This window comes from Chrysemys picta, chromosome 2 (genome assembly GCF_011386835.1).
Source record: "Chrysemys picta bellii isolate R12L10 chromosome 2, ASM1138683v2, whole genome shotgun sequence".
Classification (NCBI taxonomy): domain Eukaryota; kingdom Metazoa; phylum Chordata; order Testudines; family Emydidae; genus Chrysemys; species Chrysemys picta.
This window is the reverse complement of record NC_088792.1, coordinates 215731637-215758637: the sequence shown is the minus strand read 5'-3', so window position 1 is coordinate 215758637 and position 27001 is coordinate 215731637. Positions and strand designations below refer to the sequence as shown.

Below are 27001 nucleotides of genomic sequence, written 5' to 3'. Positions count from 1 at the left end.
GGTTAAGGTCATAGGTCAAGTTTTCTAAACAGTTTATCATTTTTGTTGCTTTCCTCTGGACTTTCTCTATTTTGTCCACATCTTTCCTATAGTCTGGTGCTCAGAACTGGACACAGGACTCCAGTGGAGGTCTCCCCAGTGCCAAATAGAGCTGGACAATAACCTCCCATATCTTACATATGACACTCCTGTTAATAAATCCCAGACTATTAACCTTTTTTGCAACTGCTTCACATTGTTGACTCATATTCAGTTTGTGATCAGTTATAACCCCCAGATCCTTTTCAGCACTACTACCACTTATTCCCTATTGTGTAGTTGTGCATTTAATTTTTCTTTCCCAAGTGGAGTACTTGGTACTTCTGTTTATTGAATTTCATCTTGTTGAGTTCAGAGCAATTCTCTAATTTAAGATTGTTTTGAATTCTAATCCTGTCCTCCAAAGTGATTGCGACCCTTCTCAGCTTGGTGTCATCTGAAAATTTTATAAGCATACTCTCCACTCAATTAAAATATTGACTAGTATTGGGCCCAGGACTGACCACTGTGGGATCCTCTAGATGAGCCCTCCCAGTTTGACAGTAAATCACTGATAGCTACATTTTGGGCATGGTCATTCAACTAATTGTGCACCCATCTTATAGTAACTCCATCTAGACCTTATTTCCGTAGTTTGCTTATGAGAATGTCATGTGAGACTGTGTCAAGAGCCTTACTAAAATCAAGATATGTCATGTCTACTCCTTCCCCCATCCACTTGGCCTGGAACCCTGTCAAAGAAGGAAATTAGGTTGGTTTGGCATGATTAGTTCTTGACAAATCCATACGGGTTATTACTTATAACCCTGTTATCCTCTAGGTGATTGCAAATCGATTTTTTAATTTGTTCAGTATTTTTCCAGGTACCAAAGTTAGGCCGACTGGTCTATAATTACCCTAGTCCTCTTTGTTCCTCTTCTTTTGAGGACGCTGACATGCTACAGTAATGGACACTAGTAAATCTTATAATCAGACTTCTGCTGTGAATAGTCACTGCTGCAGTTGATGGTTAATGAGTGATTTATTAAAAATAAACTGAATAAAATTCAAATTTCACTTTCTGTTGACTTAATTCTGTTTCAGAGAACATTCCTACCAGTAAATGCATTTGCTAATAAAGCTAATGAAAATAGACAATTAAGAGGCATGATTGCCATTGGAAGTAAAGATCCAGACCCTTAGGTGGTCTGAATTAGTGTAACTCCATTGATTTTTAGTGAAACTACACTTGTTTGTACCAGCTGAGGATCTAACAGTTTGTTTAAAAAGAATCCATGGAATAGTGACAGTGAAACTTAAGAACTGAGTTAATTCAAATTCAGTTAAGAAAAGCTGAAGTGAAGACAGACCAGCTGAATGCAGATTACCTCTACCTACCACGTTGCAGGAGTGAAGCAGGCTGTAACCTTCTTACTAAATGTGTGTATACAGTGGTTGGCTCAGATCCAGAGTGTTAAGTACAGACCCTACTTAGACCATTTGTTAAGATGACTTTTGTACCTTGTTTTTTCTGACATTTCATATGCTGCACTAAAATCAAATGTGCAAAATTGCATGACTACATCATTTCCTGCTATTATGCTAAGGGATGTGGGGTGAAATTGCCCTTAGGGCACTTAATCATATGACAGTTACAGAACAGAGAGAGCAATGAACCTTTATTTTTTTTATCAAGAAGCACAATCAGAGAAACTTGAGAAGGGGAAAAGGCTGCCAGTAGCAATTATATCTACCATTCCCTATGGCAATGACTCATGGCCAGGCTTAGGGAATGTTGCTTTACTTTTGTCAGTCTATTTGTATAGCAACTGTAATTTGTCTCATCTGCTGAGGAAAAGTTCCAGCTAAACCTTACCAGCCCCATCATCCACATTGCACAGGCCATGAAAATAGGAAGGGACATGACTTTCTTGAGTCCTCAATAATGTATTTCTTACAGGTCTATATAGTATCACTTAGAGATGTGGAGATCCTGCAGTTTAATTCACAACAGATTGAACATAAAGAGATGCTTCACTGCTAAATGCAATGAACTGCAGCTCATTTGCCCCAAGGGCCCTGTAGCCTTCAGCCACTCCTCTCTCCACTGAAGGCCAAGGAAGGCTCAGCAATTTCTCCAGCTGCACTGAGACCAATGGAAGTTAAGAGCCTAAATACCTTTGAAGATGTGGCCCTTGATGACCTCCTCCCCAGGTTTCCTGTCAGCATTCAGTGATTGCTGGCTCTAGCATGCCCTTCTAGTGCTTCTTCATTGTGGGCGTCTGTCCTCACATACTATAAATAGACTTGGAAGGATTAGATTTTTATCGGTAATATTTCTATTGATGATGATAGAAATAGACAAAGTAAGAAAACTACTTTTGGAGCACTTACTAGAGTTTGATTTAAGGATATTTACGTAGTATATATTTGACATGTGATGTTGACAATTTGTAGTTTAATGGTTATAATGCTTTCTCTTTTTGCATCTCAATGTTTCTCTTTAAACAATGGTCTGACTCCCCCCTCCCTCAATAACTTCCCAGTCATAAAATTTTACATCAATAAAATTGGAAAAAATGGTTAAAATAAACTGATATTATCCATTGAAATTATATATAAAAAATCAAATTCTGTCAAGCCTAGCTATAAAGTTGTTCTTGGGAGCAAGATGCGTTCTCAGTAGGAGCTGGGAAAACACTGGTGGATGCACTGCTAGCTAGCCAGACTCGGGCCAGGGGCAGAAGTGCTCTGTAGTCCCTAACATAGTAGCTAGAGAACCCCTGGCAAGGTACAAGTGGCTCAAGTTCACCCATTGGAACAGGATTCCAAATTCTTCTTGCGCTTTGCAAGCAGTTCACTATTTTCTCTATTTTATTTGTTGTTGAATATCAGTTGCTGAAGAATTTCTTGAGGGCAAATTCAGAGGTGTTCTATAGAATCTCTTGCAGTCAGAGTCCCTTAGATTTACTTAAGTGCCCTCTCTGAAATGTAAGGGAATCCAAGTTGGTGTAATTTAAGAACCAACCAGCCAGAAGAAAGTGTAAATTAATGTAGGAATGTCCTGCTTTAATTTGCACCTTTATATGCTATCCTGTTAGGGGCGAAAAGAGGAGTAGAACAATCAGACTTCTTTACACACAGACTCAGTGGGACAAATTCAGAAATGAGTGTGTATGTGCAGGATGGGTAAAATCACTTACATGTTGGTAAGTGGGTGTGAACCTAAGTGAGTCAAAGCATGTAATAAATAACTTGCGAGAGTATATTGATGTACCATACATGTTGAAGAGGTGGAGAAAAAGTGTAAATTATACCTATATTAGATCGCTATATTTTCTTAGGCTCACTTAGGGCCTGATCCAGTTCCCGTTGAATTTTAGATTTTCTTCCATGGTTTTTGGGCTTTCGTGACTCCTATCTTTGGAAAGTGCTGAACAGTCTCACACTTTGAAATTCAGCTCCCTTTTAATGTTTCTCAAGTTGAGCATCAAAAAATCGAGGCATACAGAGTCACAAGACATTTTTTGGAAAATCTTGATGTATTCATGTTCTAATGAGTCAAAGGGACACCGCTCAAGGGTGACAGAAACTAACCTTCCTCAGCAACAACCCCACGCCACATCTCTCATCTTCAAACTTGTCATTGCAAACACTGGAAAAATCAAACCAACTCCTCCCAACAAATAGCTTATTGCTAGTCTCGCAGAAAGCCAACAGAGAGATTCTCAGATGCTGAATTCCCATTTTCTTGTTTTTCAGATGGGTTCCTATCTTGTTAATGCAACATTCCAGTCCAAAATAACAGAAGGGGAAGATATTATTGTTGGAATGATTTATACAGTGTTCGGTAAGTATGTTTTCATGGTAAGTATGTTTTGGAGCTTCTCCTGCTTTGTTTCATGTTTATTATTTCACATTCCAAAGGTTTGATGAGAAAGTAGAGGGTCTGGAAATGGAGTTAATTACTGACACGGATTACTTCAAAGTTTTCATAACAATAAAATAAAAGAATAGATTGACCTAACTACAACTTCTATAACATTAATTAGTGACATATTTTTCATCAAAAAGAAAGTACCTATTCAATTTTAATCTACTATAATAGTTTGACAATAATAACAGTGTTAACTTTGGAAGCCATTAAATATTTTTAAGAATGATTTACTGCAAAATATTGTGTGGTTGGTTCAACTTATACCAGATGAGGTTCTGGTTAGCACTATTTTGTATTTCTGGTTATGGTGTTAACATTGAATCCTTAAATCCCAATCCAGCATCAACATCTAGTAGTGCAAACCCTTGTACTCATGAGGAGTCCCAGGAAAGTCAGTGAGACTCCTCATGGGCACAGTGGCCCATGAAAGTAGATCCAGATGCAGGTTTAGAGCCTTAAACATGAGCAAGTTACTCCTGGAACTGTAACACTGAATTTCTCTGCATCTAAAATCCTCAGTCATTGACTTTACTAGATTTGACCCCAGTTATACCATTGGTGAATATGGTCTTATGAATTCTTTATGGGTAAGAAACAAAATGCATATTCTAGCTGAGAAAAGGCCAGATCCTTGGCTGTAGCTGAACTGCATACAGCACAAATTGCATGGAGATAGGGGAGAAAGTGCCTTAAAATCACTCTTTCAATCCCTGATACTGCTCATATTGTATGCTGGGCCAGTCTACCTGGTAACTGCTTTAATTTATGACTACTGACAGCCGGGGTTTAGTATGATGTAGAAAGAACGAGGAGTACTTGTGGCACCTTAGATACTAACAAATTTATTTATTATTTAAACTAAATGGAAGGAGTAACAGAATTAAGTCAAAGACTAGGGTTTATAATTTTAAAAAGGCCAATTTTAACAAATTAAGGGGACTGGTAAGGGAAGTGGATTGGGCAAACGTACTAATGGATCTAAAGGCAGAAGAAGCCTGGGATTACTTTAAGTTAAAGATGCATGAGCTGTCAGCGGTCTGTATCCCCAAAAAGGGAAAAAGATTATTAAGCAAGAGATTTAGACCGAGCTGGATGAGCGACCGACTCAAAGGGGCGATTAGGAAAAAACAGAAAGCGTACAAAGAGTGGAAGAGGGGAGGGATCAGTAAGGAAACTTACCTTAGTGAAGTCAGAGAATGTAGAGATAGAGTGAGAAAGGCCAAAGGCCGTGTAGAGTTGGACCTAGCGAGGGGAATTAAAAGCAATAGTAAAAGGTTTTACAGCCATATAAATAGAAAGAAAGCAAAGAAAGAAGAAGTGGGACCGCTGAAGACTATAGCCGGAGAGGAGATTAAAGATAATCTAGGCATGGCGCAATATCTCAATGAATATTTTGCATCGGTGTTTAATGAGGTCAATGAAGGAACTAGGGATACTAGCACCATTACAGAGGGGCATACAGGATGGGGGATTACCATATCCGAGGTAGAAACAAAACTTGAACACCTTAATGGGACTAAGTCGGGAGGACCGGACGATCTTCATCCGAGAATATTGAAGGAATTGGCACGGGAAATAGCAGGCCCATTAGCGATAATATTTAATGAATCTGTAAACTCGGGAGTGGTCCCGTTAGACTGGAGAATAGCTAACGTGGTTCCTATTTTCAAGAAAGGGAAAAAAAGTGATCCGGGTAACTACAGGCCTGTTAGTTTAACATCTGTAGTGTGCAAGGTGCTGGAGAAAATTCTGAAAGAGAAACTAGTTGAGGACCTTGAGGTTAATGGCTATTGCGATAAATTACAGCATGGTTTTACAAAGGGCAGATCGTGCCAAACGAATCTGATCTCCTTCTTTGAGAAAGTAACAGACTTATTAGATAAGGGAAATGCGGTGGACCTAATATACCTGGATTTCAGTAAAGCGTTTGATACTGTACCCCATGAGGAATTATTGGTTAAACTGGAAAACATGGGGATCGATATGAAAATCCAGAGGTGGATAAGGAATTGGTTACTGGGGAGAATGCAGCGGGTCGTATTAAAGGGTGAACTGTCAGGTTGGAGGGAGGTTACTAGTGGAGTGCCTCAAGGTTCGGTTTTGGGACCCATTTTATTTAATCTATTTATAACTGACCTCGGAACCGATTGCAGGAATGGGCTGATAAAGTTTGCGGATGATACGAAGGTGGGAGGCGTTGCAATTTCGGAGGAGGATAGGGATATTCTGCAGGGAGACTTGAATGAGCTTGTGAATTGGAGTATCAGAAATAGGATGAAATTTAATAGTGAAAAGTGTAAGGTGATGCACTTGGGGATGACTAATAACAATTTTAGTTACAAGATGGGGACGCATTGGTTAGAAGTAACAGAAGAGGAGAAGGACCTAGGGGTCCTTGTAGACCGCAGGATGACTATGAGTCGACAATGTGATGTGGCGGTGAAAAAAGCCAATGCGGTCTTGGGATGCATTAGGCGAGAACGAATGGATATAAACTGGCCGTGGGGAAGTTCAGGCTTGAAATTAGACGAAGGTTTCTGACCGTCAGAGGGGTGAAATATTGGAACGGCCTTCCGAGGGAAACGGTGGGGGCGACGGACCTGTCTGGTTTTAAGATTAAGTTAGATAAGTTTATGGAGGGAATGGTTTAATGGTAAAACATAGTAGCCAAGGAAAACCAAGCAATGGTACGTAAATAGTATAATGGCCAACAGGGGTCAGGCTAGAGACTCTTTCCTACATGCTCGGGGTCTTACTGATCGCCATATTTGGGGTCGGGAAGGAATTTTCCTCCAGGGTAGATTGGCTGAGCCTCTGGAGATTTTTCGCCTTCCTCCGCAGCATGGGGCAGGGATCACTAGCAGGAGAGTCTCTGCCGATTGAAGTCACTAAAACACAGGATTGGGGACTTCAACAGCAGAGTCCAGGGAAGGGTTTTGTGGCCTGCAGCATGCAGGGGGTCAGACCAGATGATCATAATGGTCCCTTCTGACCTTAAAGTCTATGAGTCTATGAGTATGCTGGGCCAGTCTACCTGGTAACTGCTTTAATTGATGACTACTGACAGCCGGGGATTAGTATGATGTAGAAAGAACAAGGAGTACTTGTGGCACCTTAGATACTAACAAATTTATTTGAGCATAAGCTTTCGTGGGCTAAAACCCACTTCATCGGATGCATGCAGTGGAAGGATGATGTAGAAGGATCCCTTTCTCCTTTTCCCCGCTACATTGTCAGCAGGGAATTGTGTAGACATCTCTACATTCAGGCCTTGTCTTCACTTACCGGCGGGTCCGGCGGCACGCCATCGATGTTCTGGGATCGATTTATCGCGTCTGGTTAAGACGCGATAAATCGATCCCGGAAGTGCTCACAGTCGGCGCCGGTACTCCAGCTCGCCGAGAGGAGTACGCGGCATCGACGGGGGGAGACTTCCTGCCGCGTCTGGACCGCGGTAAGTTCGGACTAAGGTACTTCGAATTCAGCTACGTTATTAACGTAGCTGAATTTGCGTACCTTAGTCCGATTTGGGGACTTAGTGGGGACCAGGCCTCATTGTATACAAAAGGAGGACCTCCTTTACACTAGTATGGTCTTCTCTGTGATGGGTGTTGGCTTTTGAGCTGTATGATGCAAATCCAGGTGGTGGGAGAATTTGATCCTTAGTCTCTGCTTTCTGTGAACCAAGTCAAGTGTTTCAAATGCAGAAACTGAGGGTTGTCTGTAAAGAACATCTCCTTCTAAACAACATCACCCCCCAAGACAAGGAGCACCAATATAGTACATCAGTCCTACTTCATGGCTGAAAGAGCAAATAAAGAATCTGAGAGGAGAATTGTGGCATGACTGGCCATTGAAATGTAATTGGAAATCTAACTCTCTTTGTAGCTTTGCAGGAACTGGTATACATATTATAAAGTACTTTCTGATTAGAAACAAATACGTGAGTCTTGCTGTTTGCTCATTGCAGGTGAAAACTAGAATTTTCTGGTGATGCTTTCATTCTGTTTCTGATGTTCTGCATGCAGATCATCATCAACAAAGCAAGGTGCAAACTTGCTCTCGCTGGAAAGTGAACTGCACATGAAATTGTGAAAATTCCATCTACTTCAGCAGTATATATTATGCCCCACTCTCCCACCTTTTGCTGAAAAGGCATTCAGCAAGGTGTGTTGCCTAGTAACTTACTATTTTTATTTTCCCTTTCAGATCCCATGATAGCCAACCCTGCTCAGATCACTGGCTCGCTTCAGTGTGATTTTACAGCATGCACTATGTTAGTGGCGTCACAGCTGCTACAGGACCTTGTAAGAGAAAGGAGCCAGGCTTTTGGGCAAGGGGGTGTCAGGTAAGTTGCTTTTGCAAGAAGTACTTTGCAACTTTTATGTTAGATATAATTTTGTAATTTATTAAATTCCCCTCTCCCTCCACAATTTAATAACTAAAAAACTGACAACAAAGCTGACCTTCCCCAATCTCCATGCTCCAGCAGAGTCCTAAAGCAGCTGTGACATCCACATGGTGCATGCTGGGATATCATATCAGAGCTTGAGCTGGTAATCCAAACAGGGCTGGGTGCTGTGGGACCTTGAAAACAAACAGAAAAGGTGAGTTGTTTTTATGGAGCCAAGTGATGATCGTAGACCGGATATTGAGAACATTCAAGTATTACTAAAGTGGATGGAATTTTCATGTGCTAGTTGCAATCCATTTTGATAAGTGAAAGTAATTCTAATGTTTAAGTTCCCATGCCTTCAATGGCCACATTTGATCTCATAGTCTCAGATCATGTCTCCTGTAGAGATATGATGTCATGAAATATTTGGTAGAGCTGGTGGAAAAATGGAAAAACTATTTCACAAAATAGTGGAACCATTTCAAAGGTGTTCCCATTCTGTAAGGTTCAAATCAAAATTTGTGGCAAAATATATTTTAAAATGTTGATATTTTGAATTTTAGGTCCCCTCTTTTGTCACTAAATGAATGATACCCAGTTTTTTCTTCACTTTTTCATTTGTCTCTTTGTGTTTCCTTCTTCCACTCTAAGTTTTCAAAAGTTAAAGAATTTTTCAAAAATTGCAGTGGCAAAAGGATTTTTTTTAAATGGAAAAGGTCAATATGTATTAAGTAAATCAGGATATTGTTCATTCTGTGCTTTCCGTGTGTGTGTGTGGGGGAGGGGGGGGGGGCGGAAGCAGGTGGGTGCATGGGGAAAATCTAACATTTCAAAATCTGTAAAATTTTTGGGTTTGGTGAAAAATAAGGAAAATGTTTAAAGCAGTTTTTGAAAAGTTTTCAGTTTAGAAAAAAGGCCATTTGTATGAAAAAAGTTTTGAACAAAATGTTTTGACAAGCTGTAATATTATTATAATAGGACTAGATCTGGGGAAGTTTAATCCCTCTTCTCCTCTTCCTTTTCAAGAAAGTCTCCACCCTCAGCACCTGAGATAAGTTTAATACAGTAGAAAACAATTTGTTACTGCCTATTACAATTCCTTGTTAATCAAAATAACAGTGAATCCAGCTAGCATAGTCCTTCAAGTGAAAGCAAGATAATTTGTGGAGAACATTTGAAAAAATACTGAGAGGTTGGGGGAGGTGGAAATAAAATTCTACTGGCTTGGTAACAGGGCCGGCTCCAGGCACCAGCTTCTCAAGCAGGTGCTTGGGGCGGCCGCTCTGGAGAGGGGCGGCAGGTCCAGATATTCCGCGGCAATTCGGCAGATGGTCCCTCACTCCGCCTCGGAGTGAAGGACCTCCCGCCGAATTGCCACCGCAGATCGCGATCGCAGCTTTTTTTTTTTTTTTGGTTTTGGCTGCTTGGGGCGGCCAAAACCCTGGAGCCAGCCCTGCTTGGGGCGGCCAAGGGAGAGGGGCGGCACCTGCAGCAATTCGGGGGTGGCAGGTCCCTCACTCCCTCTAGGAGCGAAGGATCTGCCGCTGAACTGCGGCTTTTTTTTTTTTTTTTTTTTTTGCTTGGGGCGGCAGAAATGCTGGAGCCGGCCCTGCTTGGTAAATATAAGGATATATTAAGTGAAGTAAAGCCTCTTACTGCTGTGCTGAAAGGTCAATACTGAGTTCTGGTATTAGGATTTGAATACATGACTTTCTAACCTAGAAATCAGCATGGCTACTAGTTAAGCCGTACTTTTCTCCACAACTACAAGAACTAGGTTTTATCCTACTCATTCCGAGCTAGAGAGCAAATTAATATTCTTTCCCTGTTATTCGTGTTGGAATGTTAGAAATAGTATATCGTCTACTAGAATTATATCAAATCCTAAGAAAATGAACTTTTTAATCTGGCGATAATAGAGATATAATTTAAGTTTATTTCTCCATGATTCACTTTGTATCCTTAATCATTATTGCAAATGAGTTTTAAATAAGGCATTCCTGGGAAGATGTACCAAATAAGGGTATTAAGTGTTCCAAAAATTTTGAGTTGAATTAATTTCATCATAGAAAAAAGATCATCCCATAAACACTGACTAGGTTGGCAATGCCTTACTCCTTGCAAAGAGTATTAAAAATGAAAAGCCAATAAATGAGAGTAATGAATTCCTCTTTTTATTTTATATTCCCCTATAGGAATATGCTCCTTGTGTGGAAACAGTATTCTTCTGTATGTTTCCTACAAGAAAAAGAATTTGCTAAAACCAGCGGAATACTTCATGATCAACCTTGCCATCAGTGACCTTGGTATGACTCTGACCTTGTACCCTCTAGCTGTTACATCCAGCCTTTCTCACAGGTGTGTTCAATATGCAAATAGTATTTATAACATCCTCTGCACAGACTGGAGGCCTCTGCCAGCAGACAGGATTGAATTATTTTGCCACTTTTGTAGAAAGGACAGGGAAGATTAATTACAGAGATTGAGAGAAGTATGTTACGTTGGAGCTGCTGGCTGCATTTAGTTTTCTAGTCTAAGGCCGTTGCAATTTGTATTCCTCCTGGGAAAGGGACTTGGGGGTATTTCTTCCATACAATCACTCTACCTGCTGTCTGAAATCTTCTGTGGGAGGAAATGTAAAAGCTATTGGAACGTAGCCGTTTAAAAAACCCACAAATCTAATATGCAAACAAATCTGCGGCTGTATATGACTACTGGGGATTAAATTTAATCCTAGGCCTTAAAGTTATGGTTAATGTCCAACTCACAATTGGACTTCTTTCCAATTTAGCTCTTCTTTCTCTTGCCTCTACCTCCCTCATCCTTGCAAGTTTAACCTAATAGTATTCCATAATACCTGGCTTTTGTGATCTTTACATGGGGCTCAGAATTGCTAATAAATGCCCTTGCTGGATCCTAGGCAGTATTTGGTATGCTGTTGAGTTTTCCCTTGGAAGCTTTTTGGGATTGTGGAGAGGAAAAAGGAGGTGCTCACAGGATGGAGGAGAATGTGAATCTAGCTCCCCAGAGTCTAATTTATTCAGATCAAAGGGATTTGGACACCTAGCTGCCACTTTGGGCACTGAAGTCCAACGTTTAAGAGCAAATGGCATTTGCAAAACATCAGCTCAGCTGCTGCTGCCGAGCCCTGTAGGTGTCTTGGAGACTTTAGGTGCCTACATTTTAGTGGCTGAACATGCCCATAGCCACGTCCTGACCTGCCCATCAGCTCTGTGCCTAACTCCCATCTACGCCCCAGCAGGATTCACGAGCTAGACATTCCCCTTTTGGGCCCCATCCAGGAGGTGTGTTCACAGCATGTTGAAATCCACACAAAGTGGCTGGAGGGTTGGGGGGGGGGGAACGGATCTTCTTGGGGAAACTGTAGATTTTTTTGATGAATTTTTTGTTGGGAAAAGGTTTGAAAAGATCAAACAGAACATGACCTTGGGGCTTGAACACTGCAAATGTTTTGTTTTGAAATGACTTTGTTATGAAAGGGTATTGTACTTTAAAATATAAATTATAATATAATTTTTAAAAACCCAAAATTGGAATGAATTTTATCAGAACGAAATATTTTGAAAACTTCATCTCGCAGGAAATTTCCCATTTTTTTTCATTCTGATTCAGAACGGAAAAAAAACCCCACTGAATGTTGGCATTTCCTGTAGAGCCACACTAGGAAGCAACAAGGTGAGATGTAATCTAGCTAAATGGCAAGGTTCAAGAGGAAGTCTTTCAAGCCAAACTCTGATCCTTGTGGGAGAGCTTGCACAAAAGCTGCCCACACACTGTCTAGCTCAAGTCAGTTCTATTGACTGTTTACTTTCATGACTGTATCACCTCCTGAGCAATCTGCTTCCAAGAGCTATGGTATAAGATCACCTCTTTTAACTCTTCTATATGACTTGGGGAAGCGGGAGAAGGGAGAGAGGGATTTTTGAGATTCCATCTCCTTACTGCAGGACTATTCTCCTAATTAGTGCTGCTTTCGGAATGTGTCTCTTATCCTCCCCCAGGGCCTTGTCTACACACTCTGATTTTGGTTTGGGTAGCTTAATTTGGTTTATTTTAAACCAGTTTCTAATCTATTTAAATTAAACTGGAATAAGCTACTCTTATACTGAAAATACGTGTCCACACAGGGGACTGCATTAGTTTAACTAAATCAGTTTAAATTCATATCTTTAGTTAAACTGCTGCAACTCTCCAAGTAGACAGTGCCTAAAAGTGTTGCAGAGGAAGAGGAATGAGGAGACCAGAATTCTTAGCAGCTGGTGCCAGAGAAAAAGGGGCGAAAGAGCTTGACAGAAGTGGGTGAATTGAACAGCCTCTCTTTTTTTTTTTTTTTCCCTCACCTTTCCTCAAAAATGAAGGCAGGCAATGATTTTCTTAATGGCACTAGAATATTCCAGTAAGAACGCCCTCCTTCAGTTACCTGCTGACCAAGCATTATCATCACAGTGATGCTCGCTACTTTCAAATGGTAAATGTCAACATTGTAATAATGACCACTACGAGGGACTTTCTACTATGTGCCTTTGAATTACAGGAAGAATGCTGGCATCTAAATCTTGACTCTTGTTTTTGTTTTGTTTGTTTTCAGATGGCTGTATGGTAAACAAGTTTGCTTGTTCTATGCATTTTGCGGTGTACTTTTTGGGATCTGCAGTCTGTCAACACTAACATTACTGAGTACTGTGTGCTGCCTCAAAATTTGTTTTCCAGCTTATGGTAAATTAATTTCCTTCTCTCTCGGATTGTTCAGTATTAGTCTCTTGAACAAAGACAGCCATTGGCTAGTCTGTGTATCTTGGAGAACGTTTATATAGAAAGGTGTGTTACATGGGGGGGGGGAGGGGGTTAAATGATTATATATCTGTTCTCCCCAGTAATTGAGTTTGGTGCTATATAAACCTCGTTTATTATATCCAAACCCACTTATGCTGAGATAAATGACTCAGAAGAAGACCATGAGGTAACTGTTAAAATAACAGCAAGGTTGGGTTAAGTTGATACCATTTTTAAGATTCATTTTGTACAATTATCTTTGACTTGATACAGGTATGAGCAGCATTTCAGTACCTTACTTTTTTTGTAAATGGTAGAGATGCATACTATATTCTTTTGACCTTTTCAGATGTTTTCTTTTGGTTTCTTTTGTTCATCTACTCAAGTTCTTTCTTTATTACCTCACTCACTTCTTAGGATAAGAGGAATGCCAGTCAATGTAACATAGAAAAGACAAATGTAGCATCAGATTTTACTGCTATTCAAAGAACAGCTTTAAAATTCTAGTATCTCATTGTTGCAGAGTGGAACTTTAGGTGGAAAAGATCATGTGTTAATCAGATTTTACCCTGAGGTCAAACTGTCCTTGTGGTTTTAAAATTTGTTAAAATAAACTTGCTTTTATGCTAAAATCTCACCTGGTAACTTTTAGCTTAGAAGATGATTTTACATTTGATTTTTAAATCCCTGAAAATGTTGTGTTGCAAGAAAAATGCGCATGATTGTAGTAAGTGTAGCCATGCAAATGGTGCCCCTCTCTTTTATATTCAGTACCAACAGAACTACTTATTCTTAGTGAGATAAATTTTCCAGAGCAAAGATGACCTTCTCTTGAATCAAGACACGCACTAACTAACAGTATCTTGGTTCTTTTCTTGTCTATGCATGGTGTTGGATTGTTTAAAGAAATTATAATTGTGAGGTTAAATAGTTAATTAATGTGAAAGTGTGTTGAAGCTGCAACATCCCTGTTAAGTACATATAATGTCTTATTATCATATAAACCTGAAATATGGCAGATATAAACATTTTAGGCATGGATCATGAACTCTAACCTACAAGTACTTGCAAAAAGAATAGGAGTGCTTGTGGCACCTTCCAGCTACAAGTACTTGGCACTACTTGTGTGGGGCAAAACATTTAGTAGAATTTCTCTAGATGACAGCCCTTCTTTAGTTTGAAATCAGGGTGATCATTCTTTAGATTCATTAGTGTTTGTTAACATTGTGTTTGAAAGTCATACTGTGAACCATTCTAAAATGGAACACATTTTGAAGCTGCAGGGAGCCAGGTCCTTGACTATGACCAAGGAACACACAGCACAAGTTGCAGGAACAGGGGTGTAAGGTGACCATGAAACTCCCCTTTGCAATCACCCCTCGCTCCCCCAGTTCTGTGCTAATTTGTGCTGGTCTGGTTTCCCAGCATAACTCCAAGCAGCCTGAGGGTGCCAGTTTTCATTTTAAGATAATCTGTTTGAGTTCTTTTAAGTTCCCTTTCTGCTTATCTGTTAAGGCATCACAGAAAAGGGAGAGTTTAATAGGGGATTTGAAGGAAGACAATGAGATAGCTTTGTGGATGTTTATGGGGGCTCCTCCCAAGCATGGGAGGGAAAACAATTGTAATACCCAGTGTCCAATAAAAAGGGCCTATGTATTGTTTTCTGGCTTGTATAATTAGAATCCATCACGCTACTGCGAGCAGTTCTTCACTGATTGTTTCATGTCTTCCAGGGAACAGATTTAGGCAAGAACATGGACGAATCTTGATAGCCTGCGCATGGGCCTATGCAGCAATTTTTGCCTGTTCACCCCTAGCTCACTGGGGAGAGTATGGAGCAGAGCCCTATGGTACAGCTTGTTGCATTGACTGGCATTCATCAAATGTAAACACGGTGGCAATGTCTTACACCGTAGCTCTCTTTGTCTTCTGCTTTATCATCCCCTGTGGGGTAATTGTTACGTCCTATACCCTCATTCTGATAACTGTCAAAGAATCCAGAAAAGCAGTGGAACAGCATGTCTCAGGTCCCACCAGGATGAGCAACGTGCAGGCTATTACAGTCAAGGTATTTGAAAATTTGTGTTCTCAAGCCACATTCTGCATGCACGGGCAGCACCATTTAGAGTGCTAGAGGGATCCCAAGAGAGGAATGAGAAAGGAAAGAAGATCAGTTCCATTTGTTTCTGAAACAAGCATGCAATGTTACCTTGTGCAGATTCACCACATGCAAATGAATTGTTCCTGCAAAACCCCTCAAGTGATAGCTGTGAGGTTTCTGTAGCCTTTTCTTTAGGCTCTGGTAACAAAGGTATGGCAGAAGTTTTATTAGAGTTTTGTGAAAATTTCAGATTTTTTTTTTTTAATTTAAAGTTCTAGATAATTTACAAACTATTTTGGAAGACTGGAGGATTTCTTTGGAAAACCTGGCTTTAAAAGGGAAAATGTTGCTGAATGCAATAAAACTTTGAAACTTGCAATAGAAAAATGTACTACTTGTAGCATGCAAGCAAATTCTGTACCTAAACATACGGTTGCCAGTTATTTGGAAGGAACTCTTAGAGAGTTACATTTTGGCCTTCTGTGTTCAGGTCATCTTACTTTTGGCTCCCAGGTCCATCTGTCTTTCCCCTTGTTTTCAGGTCACATACCTCACTTTCACCCCCACATCTGTTTGCCTTTAGAATGCTGAGGAACACACATCTTTCTATTTTCAGAAAGTTTGAAACCCAAAATATATTCCTGTCATTCCTACTATGATATTTTATAGATATTGTCCCAGATAGGCAAAGAGATGTGCAATAACATTGCATTGCAGTGTTTTTTGTAGCATATAGTTTCATTTTAAGCTTGCAGTATTACTCATAACAGCTTGGTAGCATTATCTAGATCAAAAAGAAAATCAGATCACATTAAAGAAGTGAGAAATAGCTAAATATTGAGACCTATGCTATGTGCTCAGGAATCGGTACTAAAGGAAGAGGATTGTATTTTGACAAGAGAGAATTACTGAGCATAAACAGGGCTAAACAAATGAGCTGATAAATGTTTACGCTCCTACAATATCCTGAGAGAATACAAGTTAAGTTACAAGAATACAAGTTAAGTAATTCGTGTATACTGTTAAAACATATTTTGAAAGATTCTTGCATATTGGATGTTGTTGTGTCTATTAGAAGAAATGTAGACCAAATCTGATAAACTTTTATATATTTGGAAAAAGGTTCTGAAGTGAGATATTTTAAGCCACACATCTCACTGTCCCATATGTTAAAAACGGGGCTCCTAAATTTGAAACGTAAAGATAAATCACAGGAGTTCTCCAGAGGAACTTTGACTTTTGGATAAATCTGAAAAAAACAATTACATAAAACAAAGATCCGTCTCTCTCAAGTGATGTGGTGGAACCTCAGTCTGAGTCATTTAAACTAAACTGGAGAATACAGTGTGGGGAACAAGCTTGCATTGGGAAGGTGATGGACTCTGTTAGCTTTGTGCATTGTTTGGAATAGAGCTGGTTGGAGCAACTTCAGTGGAGCCATATTCTTATGGAATATGCAGTTCTGCCAAAATTGAAACACTTCGTGAAATCTGGTCAGTTTCACTTGTTTGCCTTCTGAGAGAAACACCAGACAAATCCAACAGTCAGAACATCTCATTTTGCCAATTTGAACAAAAACATTGAAATGTTTCATTCTGAATGTTTTTGGTTTAAAATGACCTTTTGTTCTGCAATTTTAAATTTTGTATTATATAGCCTAACCTAAAACAAATTTTTTTAAAGTGGAAACTGAAACAAAACAATTTTGTTTAAATGAAACATTTTGAATGATGGGGGGAAGAAAACAAACCTCAGAATTTTCTTCCTATTCAGAACAAAGCCAAGTTTCAAAATCTCAATATCCTTTGCAAAATGGAACTTCCATCCTCTGGTCAGCTCTAGTTTGGAGCTTTGCTTGGGCATATATTTTACCTCTTGTTTCTGCCTACTCCATCTTCAGTGCCCTGTGCTTTACTCCCTGTTTCTTTAATGTACCCTTTTCTCCTTCTCCCACAATAAGGAGTTTTTAAGAACAAAAAGAATCTTAACAATGGTATCAATCCATTACTAGATGGAAATGCTATAATTATTAATAACAATGCAGAAAAGGCAGAATTGTTCAATAAATAGTTCAATAAATATTAGTTCTGTATTTGGAGAAAAAACAGATTATGTAGTCACATCAGATGATAACTCTTTCCATTCCTCTAGGGTCTCAGAGGATGTTAAACAGCAGGTACTAAAGTTAGACATTTTAAAATCAGTGGGTCCAGATAACTTGCATCCAAGAGTTTTAAAATAGCTAGACCATTAGTGTTGATTTTCAATAACTCTTGGGACTCCAGGGAAGTTTCAGAAGACTGGAAGAAATCTAATGTACCAAAATTTAAAAAGGATAGATGGGACGACCCCGGTAATCATAGACCTGTCTGTCTGACATTGATCCCAGGCAAGATAATGGAGCAGCTGAAACAGGACTCAATAAAGAACTAAAGGAGGGATATGTAACTAATTTGATGGGATCTACTTCCCAGAAACCCATGTTGATTTGCATTAATGTTATATCTTTTTTTTTTTTTTTTAGTGATCACAGGTTTGGTTGATAAAGATAATAGTGTTGATGTAATATACTTGGACTTCTGTAAGGTGTTTTTCTTAGTACCACATAATATTTTGATTAAAAGAACTAGAATGATATAAAATTAACATGGCACACATTAAATGGATTCAAAACTGGCTAACTGATAGGTGTCACAAGATATTTGTAAATGGGGAATCATCATCAATCAAGTATGTTTCTAGTAGGGTCCTGCAGGGATTGGTCTTGGTCCTACACTATTGAAACATTTTTATCAATGACCTAGAAGGAAATATGAAATAATTATTGACAAAGATTGCAGTGGACACACAAATTGGGAGAGTGGTAAATAATGAAGAGGACAGGGTAAATAATTGGAGAGGGTTCAGACAAGAGCCACAAGAATGATTAAAGGATTAGACAACAGGCCTTATAGTGATAAACTCAAGGAGCTCAATCTATTTAACTTAAGAAAAATGAAGGTTAAGTGGTGACTTGATCACAGTCCATATCGGGGGAAAATATATAATAAAGGGCTCTTCTGTCTAGTGGAGAAAGATATGACATGATCCAGTGGCTGCAAATTGAAACTAGACAAGTTAAGATGGGAAATAAAGTTTATATTTTTAACAATGACAGTAATTAACCACTGGAACAGTTTACCAAGGGTAGTGGTGGATTCTTCATTACTGATAATTTGTACATCAAGACTGGATGCTTTTTTAAAAGATCTACTCTAGGAATTATTTTGGGGAAGTTCCATGTCCTGTGCCATACAGGAAGTCAGACTAGATGATCACAATGGTCTCTGCTGGCCTTGGAATCTATGAAACACATGGGACTTGCAGTGCCTGAATTCAATTCCAGAACTTTCATCTGCTTCAAAGGAAACAAGTCTGTTCTCAGGAGAAATATGCAGTGTCCAGATGCTTGCACAGCATGAAGTGTTGGGCCAGCACATTGCCTACTATAATTAGGACACTGATGTGCTCTTTGGCTTACTATAATCAGGCTGGCCTGGGTAAGTGGGAACACTTAAGAGAAATCCCTAGAATTAGGAGGAAATAAGCCATGGTGAGAAGTCTAGTGAGAGAACAGGGGACAATCTTCTTGCCAAAAGATTATTGCTGAAAAATGTTGCCCAATTTTGTCCATTTCCTGCATATTTTGAATGAGCATCCATTACTGGTTGCATTCATTTATGGCTTTGGGGTCACAGTAAAATGTAAACGAGCCAGGTTCCCACCTGCTACAGTTCAGCATAGTTCTATTAAAATTATCGTGCACCAGCTGATGATCATTTCACCTAAGTGAAAATATTTGAATATATTTTGTTGGAGCATTTATAAATGAAAAGGAACCAGTCTATTTCTTGAATGTTACAAATCCCACCCAATCTCTGCCTTGTCACACTTACATAATGGCTGTGGTGCGAGGAAACTGGGGAACAGTTAGCCCTTCATTCCAGTTGAATGGAGGTACAAAACATAAGAATTAAGGGTTGTAGCACAATTTGGTCTCAGATAAGTTTTCAGCCACAGTCTGGTCCAAATTATGGTATTTGGATTCAGGCAAATAATTTTCCTACCCGTGTTAGTGCAAAGCTAAATATTTAGGTGAAAGAGCTGCCTCCTCCCTACATAGCTGCTGCTTCTCTCTTCCCAACAGCCAGTTGTGATAGCTGGGAGTGGAGAGAAGGTCAGGAGGAGGCTTCCCTTCCTTCCTTTTGCATCCCCATAACAACAATGACTACTACTTGCGTCTTCCTCCATTTAGCCAGTTCATGTTAGAGCTTCCCAATGCAATGTACCTCCTGCTCCCTTCCAGGTATAGATTCTCTCTTCTGCTGCCTCTTTACTGCCATTTCCTCCCCTCCTTAACATCAGCCATTTTCACTCCGGTACCCTGGCAGACTTCAAATTTGAGATGTGCCTCTGGAACCTGATCCGGCCCCATTGAAGTTGCTGAGAGTTGGATCAGGCTTATAGACCCAGATCCTGAAAAGGATTTAGGCACCTAACTCCCATTGATTAACTCCCATAGTCCCTAAAACAGCGACATAGCTCATTCCTCACTTTTATACTGTTTGGGCCCAGTCCAGCTCCTGTTGAACTCAATTGGAGTTTTATCTTTGATGTTCCTGGGAGCAGGAACAGGCCCTGCATTTTTTAAACAACTGTTTTGCCAATGTACTTGAAATGATGCTATTAGTATCAGCCTCTCTTTGATTTATTATCTGAGCTTCCAGGTCAATAGTGTAACTAAAAGCATTCAGATTAAGGTCTGTAATTTTTCCAGAACACATTAATGTTTGTTTAGAAATGGAACAAGTGCAGAACAAATTCAGAAAAAAGTTTAGAACAAGTGCAGAAATTTTTTTTTTTAATAAAAGAAATTTTTTTACTAACATCCATTCATTATAATTAACCTCATTTAAATGTTTTAATTGAAAGTAAATTATTTCTACCTGTGGTGCTCTTCTCACGTGCTTTGATGACAATAGCAAGTTATTAAGAAGATTTAGTGTGGAACAAATGCCTCACTAATATGTTAAAGTTTTGTGAGACTGAGGTTGGTAAACTACTTGTTTTTTTTTTATTACTAGCTAGTTACTGCAGTATACCACCAAATAAAATATATGTCGACTGCATTGTTTATTGCTCTGTTCTGATTTCTGCATGGAGGAATGTATTTGTGTTCCACTTCTAAAACCATTGTGGGAGCTCACAAACAGGTAAACCCCATGGGCTTCAGTAGAGAACTAGAGAATGCCCTCCTAGCTGGAAGTCACTCTGTTAATTATGTTGGTCCTACAACACATTCTGGGCCTTCGAGGAAGTGAAAGAACAAAAACTCCATGAGTGTAAGTGAGCTTCATGTTGTTCAACTTTGGCCAAATATGAATTCTAATAGGTCAGTATTTCACCAGCTATTGAAAGACACGATGGTCTGGTGGTTAGGGTGCTAGTCTGTGATTAAGGAGACCAGGTTGAACCTGCTTTGCCACGAGCTTCACATATGATCTTTGGCAAGTTACTTAGGCTTGGTCTACACTAAACCCCCAAATCGAACTAAGGTACGCAACTTCAGCTACGTGAATAACGTAGCTGAAGTCGACGTACCTTAGTTCGAACTTACCGCGGTCCAGACCCGGCAGGCAGGCTCCCCCGTCGACGCCGCGTACTCCTCGCGGCGAGCAGGATTACCGGAGTCGACGGGGAGCACTTCTGAGTTCGATTTATCGCGTCCAGACAAGACGCGATAAATCGAACCCAGAAGTTCGATTGCCTGCCGCCGAACCAGCGCGTAAGTATAGACAAGCCCTTAGTCTTTCTGTGCCTCAGGTCCCCATTTGTAAAATGGATATAAAAGTGCTTCCCTACCTCACAGGGATGTAGAATAGAAGTACATTATCAGGCTGTGAAGTGCTCAGATACTATAGTAATGCAGGCCATGTAAGTACATTAGATATCAAAACTAGATATTTAGCCTAATCACCTGCTTAAAATTAGGCGCATACTTCAGTGCTTTGCTGGATCAGAGCCTGCATGGTATTTATAGTATGGAAAAGTGCCCACTCAAATGCACACCACTGCCACCGTGTGCATGCATCTGCAAATAGCTAGTAATTTGTGCGCACGTTTATGTGATTTGCTTTCATTCTAGCAGTGATTGGTCACTTGTGTACACATCTTCTTTGCACTTGACTCTGCATGTCTGATTCCTTTGCCTGCAATATGTGTTCTCAACACATGCAGCGAATGCACTCATGTCTACCGAGGCCGAACAAAAATTGGTGCAAAAGACTAAAATTAATGTAGTTCTAAAAGTGATTTGAGTCCATTTTAATTAAGATAAAATCAAATTCAATTTACAATGTAAAAACTGCCATTTTCCTTTTAGCAGCAGAACAATACTTACGTGTCACTTACACCAGTATAGAAATAACTAAGAATCTTTATCAGATTTTTACTTAATAAATAGTAATGTTCTATTTTAGTCTGGTCATCATTTGTGATAGCTTGAAAATGCATGATTGTAAGCATAGAAGTGCCACCTGGCTGCTGGTCTGAATAGCACGTACGAATATTTTTAATTGTATTCATTGAGGATTTGATCCTCTCAGCATGAAATTCACTCATGTACAGAGAGCCAGCACAAGCCCCAATTAAGCACATAAAATATGGTCTAAGTTGGACTTAAATGGTGCACAGACTTAGTGCCAATCTCTTTCATCTTCACTGAATTAAGTGAAATTTTGCCACGACTATAACGGGAGTAAGATCAGTTCTTGAAACTAGAGGTATACATGTGCCAATGGAAGCGTGTTTGAAAGCTGTGGTTGATTATGATTTTAAGTGTTGGGGAGAGGCAAGAATATCATGCGAAATGTGATAGAAATAAAATTGCATGACTGACGTTCTACAAAGAAGATGAACAAGATGTGGATACAAGCTCACAGCACCAACTCCTGAGAGGTGCCGAGCACCTGCAGCTCTCATTAAAGTGAAAGGGGAAATTGTTCAGTGCCTCTCTGGATTCGGGCAACTTTGAGCAAATATTTTACTTGTAATGCATTGAGTCACTGTGATTTGCTGCAGGGAGTTCAAAACCATTTGGGGATCTTGGTGACTACCAGTTAGACGTCATTCAATTTCCAAATGTCAGTCGTATTGGCATGGTGCATGAAGGGAAGCACCATGAAGGGAAGCCAAATTAAATCTAAATTCCCTCCACTACTGACTCCAGGTAATTTTTATTGATTCCAGAGGAAGAGGCAACAATGCTTACCTTGCTGGTAAGCGTATGAGGCTGGCTGATGTATGGAAAAAATGGGATTGACAACCTGCTGTCACAGAATGTTATGGGAGTCAGTGTGGAGAAGTATGATTTGGAAGAGGTACAGTCAGGACTTGGTCATTTTGAAATAAATGATCAAACTTTTGATTTTGTTTTTATTTTACAAATAGTTGTAAAAATGAAGGAGGGTTTTGGTTTGGGGCCTTTTTTGGGCTGACTGGTTTTAGATTCTTATGTGAACACAGCACAGTTCCTAAAAACTTTCATTATATTCTAACTCTGCTAATTTTTTTTTCAGTTTTCTTAAACGTAGCATGAGAATCAGATCATTCTGTGGGAACATGCAGGGTAGGATTCACAAGGGAGACTTAGGTGTTTAACTGCCACTTTAGGTGCCTCTGTCCAACACTTCGGTGCCATTCACAGAACCCTATACAGGTTCCTAAATCTCTGTCATTAAAATCTCCCAAATGCCTAAATTTTGTCAGCAGGGCATGTACACAGCTGCCTAAATAGGGATGGAGTTAGAATGACTCTATCGCCCACTAGTTAGGTGCTTATGTCAGAGCTGGGTTCTAGTTGCCCTGTTCCAAGGACTATTTAATTATTTATACCTGGACAATGGCTTCAGCAGGAGAGACTGAGAGAGAGAGACCTGCCCCAAAATACTCCAAAGATCAGTGGCTAGGCCACTGTCTTGGGAGGTAGGAGAGCCACATTCAAATCCTTGCGGCATATCGGGCAGAGGAGGGGTTTGAACCAAGGTCTCAGACAGCCTGGGTGAGTGCGCTGACCACTGGGTTATAAGGAGACCACCATCTCCACCTCAGTTTTTCTTGAAAAAGGACTGACCTGGCCTAGGCCTACCTCCAGGAGAGGGTTTATGGCTGAAAATCCCATGTAGAAACTGGTGCCTCCCTCAGGCCCAGACTTAGGTGCTTAACTGCCATTGAAGGTTGGGGGTTTGGCCCCACCAGACTCCTCAGCATTTTTATTGGCTAATTTAGGTGGCACCGGCTCAGTGTGCTGGCTTCTTTGAATCCCGTTCTCAGGCGCCTAGCTCTCCCCACGCATTACATAGACAGCTTGGGCCCCTAATTCAGTGAATTCCAGTAGGCAGCTGGGTTCCTAAAAGTTACAGGCTGCAATGCTGAGCACAGCAGTATCTAAGCCTTGTGAATTCCACCTTCAGTCAGAAAATGAACATGTCTTTTTATCATAGGTCCAGTTCTAAAAAACTTCCTTTGACTTCAGCTCCGTGTGAATCTGGCATGTGCAGTAATTGCGGGATTAAGCCATTAACCAGGAATCAGCCTGGCTAAAAACACTCTAACTAATAGAATACTTTTAGACCCAAAGGGGATATTTTCTAAACTCCATTTAGGTGAGAAGGAAACTCCATTCGTTCACATTACATAATTGTTCAGGGACTTTGGTGCACATACTGTACTATACAATACTTTCCATGTGCTTCTTTGGAAATTTCCCTGAGGAGTTTTGGACAGAAGCTGAAGTACATTTCTCCCTGTGATTTGCAAAGAATAACTAACTAACTAACTAACTAAAGCAGAGCTGGCCTTACCTTTTATGGATAGGCCCATGAAGCAAATTTTTCTGCTTTCTACCCACCCTGTTACTGACCTCTCACTCTAGTGGTCACACCATGCTACATAGGCTGGCCTGACAACTTGGGTTTGTTGGTGATAATTCTTTGGGACACCTCCACTTTTAATTGATTCTTTTAATAGGGAAAGTATGTAGGGGGAATGTCTGGATTCTCCCCTCATCATGCCCACTGCTTCTGCTGCAGTAGTAAAGGAGTCCAGCTGATTGTGCTGATACACAGGCATAGTTGCCCTCATTTAAAAATGTTTTGGAAGGGACAATTGTCCAAATAAACTGCACGCCTGAGGGAGTCCTCAATTCATAGAGTCTAAAGCCAAAAAGGACCAGTGTGATCATCAAGTCTGGTGCTTGGGGCGGCACATTTTTAGGGGCGGCATGGCCGGCGCAAGAATGCTGCCCCTAAAAATGTGCTCCGGCCGCCCTAGCTCACCTCAGAAAATTGAGAGCCTGGGAGGGAGGGGGAGAAGCAGCGCCCGCGCCGCGGCCACTCGGAGTCTCCCCCTCCCTCCCAGGCTCTCAAACCTGGGAGGGGGGGAGACTCCGAGTGGCCGCGGCACGGGCGCCGCTTCTCCCCCTCCCTCCCTCCCTCCTAGGCTTGAGAGCCTGGGGGGAGGAGGCAGGGCTGGGGATTTGGGGAAGGGGCGGAGTTGAGGTGGGGCCGGGGGTGGGGTAATTAAAGAACAGGGGGGGCGGCCAAAATTGTTTTTGCTTTGGGCGGCAAAAATCCTAGAGCCGGCCCTGTCCTCAATGGAACCTAGAAATCCACCGAAACACTTAGGTTCATGAGAGTGGATACTCTCTAGTCTGAGAATAGGATGGCTTGTACAGATCAGTTTCAGACTGTTGGAGCTTTGGCTAATGTGTGAGTGCTAGATTATCAAATTGTCTTTTAAATGTAGAATAGGAGCTACATCTGGCTGCGCTTATAATCACACAACCAAATTGGCATAGAAGAAATGGTTGCATGAGTACAACGGAGGTCAGAATTTGGCCCTAAACCTGTTTTCTTGATAAGTGTATTTGAAATGTAGGGGTCCTTATGATTAGAAGCCAGGATGGCATAATCACTGGGGAAGAATTGGTCTTTCAATGCAGCAGCTCTTTCAGAAGTTTTATTCTTTGGCTGGTGTTGAGTACCTGACCTTGGCTGTGGGTCTGGAGAGGTCTGCAAGTCTTTAATTCATTCTCTGTCTTCAAAACCTGGATGCTGAACTGGAAGTGACAGCCTCACACAGGCTTAGGGATAGCAGAGAGAAGAAGACAGGCTAGTATTGGTCAGATCATTTTGATTGGCAAGGCATGCACAGAGTAGGAGTAAACCTCTTTGGTTTTAAAATCCAAGTTGAGATTTTAGTCAGCCCCTGAGTGGGTGCACAAGGTGAGGAAAGGCACAAAGGGCTCCCCATTATCTTGTGCTGTGGTGCACATGACCGTAATGTCCCGGCGGGTGTTAGGTGCCTAAAAGAGGGTGGGATGAGTATGTGACCATGGCTGTGCCCCCACCCCACTGAGTGAGCTAGAATTCCTCTTCCTAAGAACTCCAGGTACTGTACAGACCAGGAGCACCAGAAGGGCTGAGGAGGAAGGTACACAAGGCAGGCATTAGCCCTAAGTGGAGACCCATATCCTCAAGTGGGTGTTGAAATGTACTTTAGCCCTGAGGCTGCATAAAGTGATCTTATTAGCATGATTAAACACTGAGAATATCACACCAAGAGTCTGGGGGAGAGGCTGCTGGCACAAAGAAATATAGCTAATTTATACAGATCAAAGATAATGTTTACACTACACAATGTCACCCTTTCTATTTAGAGTTACAGGCAATATGCTTAAGTGCCCCTGTAAATGAGAGGCTAGGATGGAAGACAGATTATTATTTTGGTAAAGTGTGTGCTGTGTTATGGGTCCACTTTAAAAAAAAAAAAAAAAAAAAGTCCCTCAGCCAGCGATCAGTGATTAACAAAGCAGACATGACTTCTAGCTGTTGGCTTTGATTAATAAAAACACTTTGGCGATATTTTTAGTACATGGCAATTGCAGAAAAAATACCGTGTTTTCTGCATAATTCAGCCGCAGTAAGCTTTTTGCCAATCTTTGAATCCTGTTCAGTGTGTCTCTCCAAGCACTCTCAGAGGAGCTGGTGAACAAAATACTACCAAGGCACCTGAAAATATCACGTTGCTCCAAAGGCCCGATCCAAGAGCTGGTAAATCCATTGGAAATACTCCCATTGACTTCAATCGGCTTTGACTGACTCAGACCCCAAATGAGACTCAGTAGTAGGGCTACCATATGTCCAGATTTCCCCGGACATGTCCGGCTTTTCGCTCTTTAAATAGCCATCTGGGGGGAATTTCTAAAAATCTAAAAATGTCCGGGATTTCCCCCCGGTCGGCTATTTATCGACCGAAAAGCGTCCGAGCACAGCTCACATTGGGACCTCGGCAGCCAAAGCCCCTTCCCGGCTCCCCCCATCCCCTGCAGCCTTAGCACGCAGCCCGGCAGCGCTGGGGGGGCGGGGCTGTGCGCCTGCGAGGGAACATGGCAGCGGGGCAGGCAGAGGCGGTCAGAGCCCCTCCCCCCCTTCCCCCCTCCTCCACAGCCTCAGCTTGCCGCTCAGCAGTGCTCGGGCAGGGCGCAGCGCTCCTTGGGGCATGGAGCCAGACACCTGCTCTAAGCCGAGCGGCACGGTAAGGGGGCCGGGGAGTTGGAGAAGGGGGGCAGTCAGGGGACAGAGAGCGGGGGTGGATTGGTCGGGAGTTCGGGGGGAGCTGTCGGGGGGCAGGGGTGTGGAGAGGGGTTGGGACAGTC

General features: G+C 41.1%; 1 protein-coding gene across 2 annotated transcripts in view; it reads left to right on the top strand.

Moving 5' to 3' along the window:
• The window catches only part of LOC101931797 (opsin-5-like), a 103985-nt gene that overhangs the window by 56295 nt on the left and 20689 nt on the right, over positions 1 to 27001 (top strand). Inside the window, exons 2-7 of one of the 2 annotated variants that reach the window (XM_065585422.1) lie at positions 3781 to 3868; positions 8165 to 8303; positions 8445 to 8562; positions 10547 to 10709; positions 12961 to 13088; positions 14879 to 15213. In XM_065585422.1, coding sequence (XP_065441494.1) covers positions 10630 to 10709; positions 12961 to 13088; positions 14879 to 15213 — 543 coding nt within the window. In that variant the 5' untranslated portion in view covers positions 3781 to 3868; positions 8165 to 8303; positions 8445 to 8562; positions 10547 to 10629. The remainder of the gene's footprint in view (positions 1 to 3780; positions 3869 to 8164; positions 8304 to 8444; positions 8563 to 10546; positions 10710 to 12960; positions 13089 to 14878; positions 15214 to 27001) is intronic. The other variant, XM_065585421.1, reaches the window with a different exon arrangement.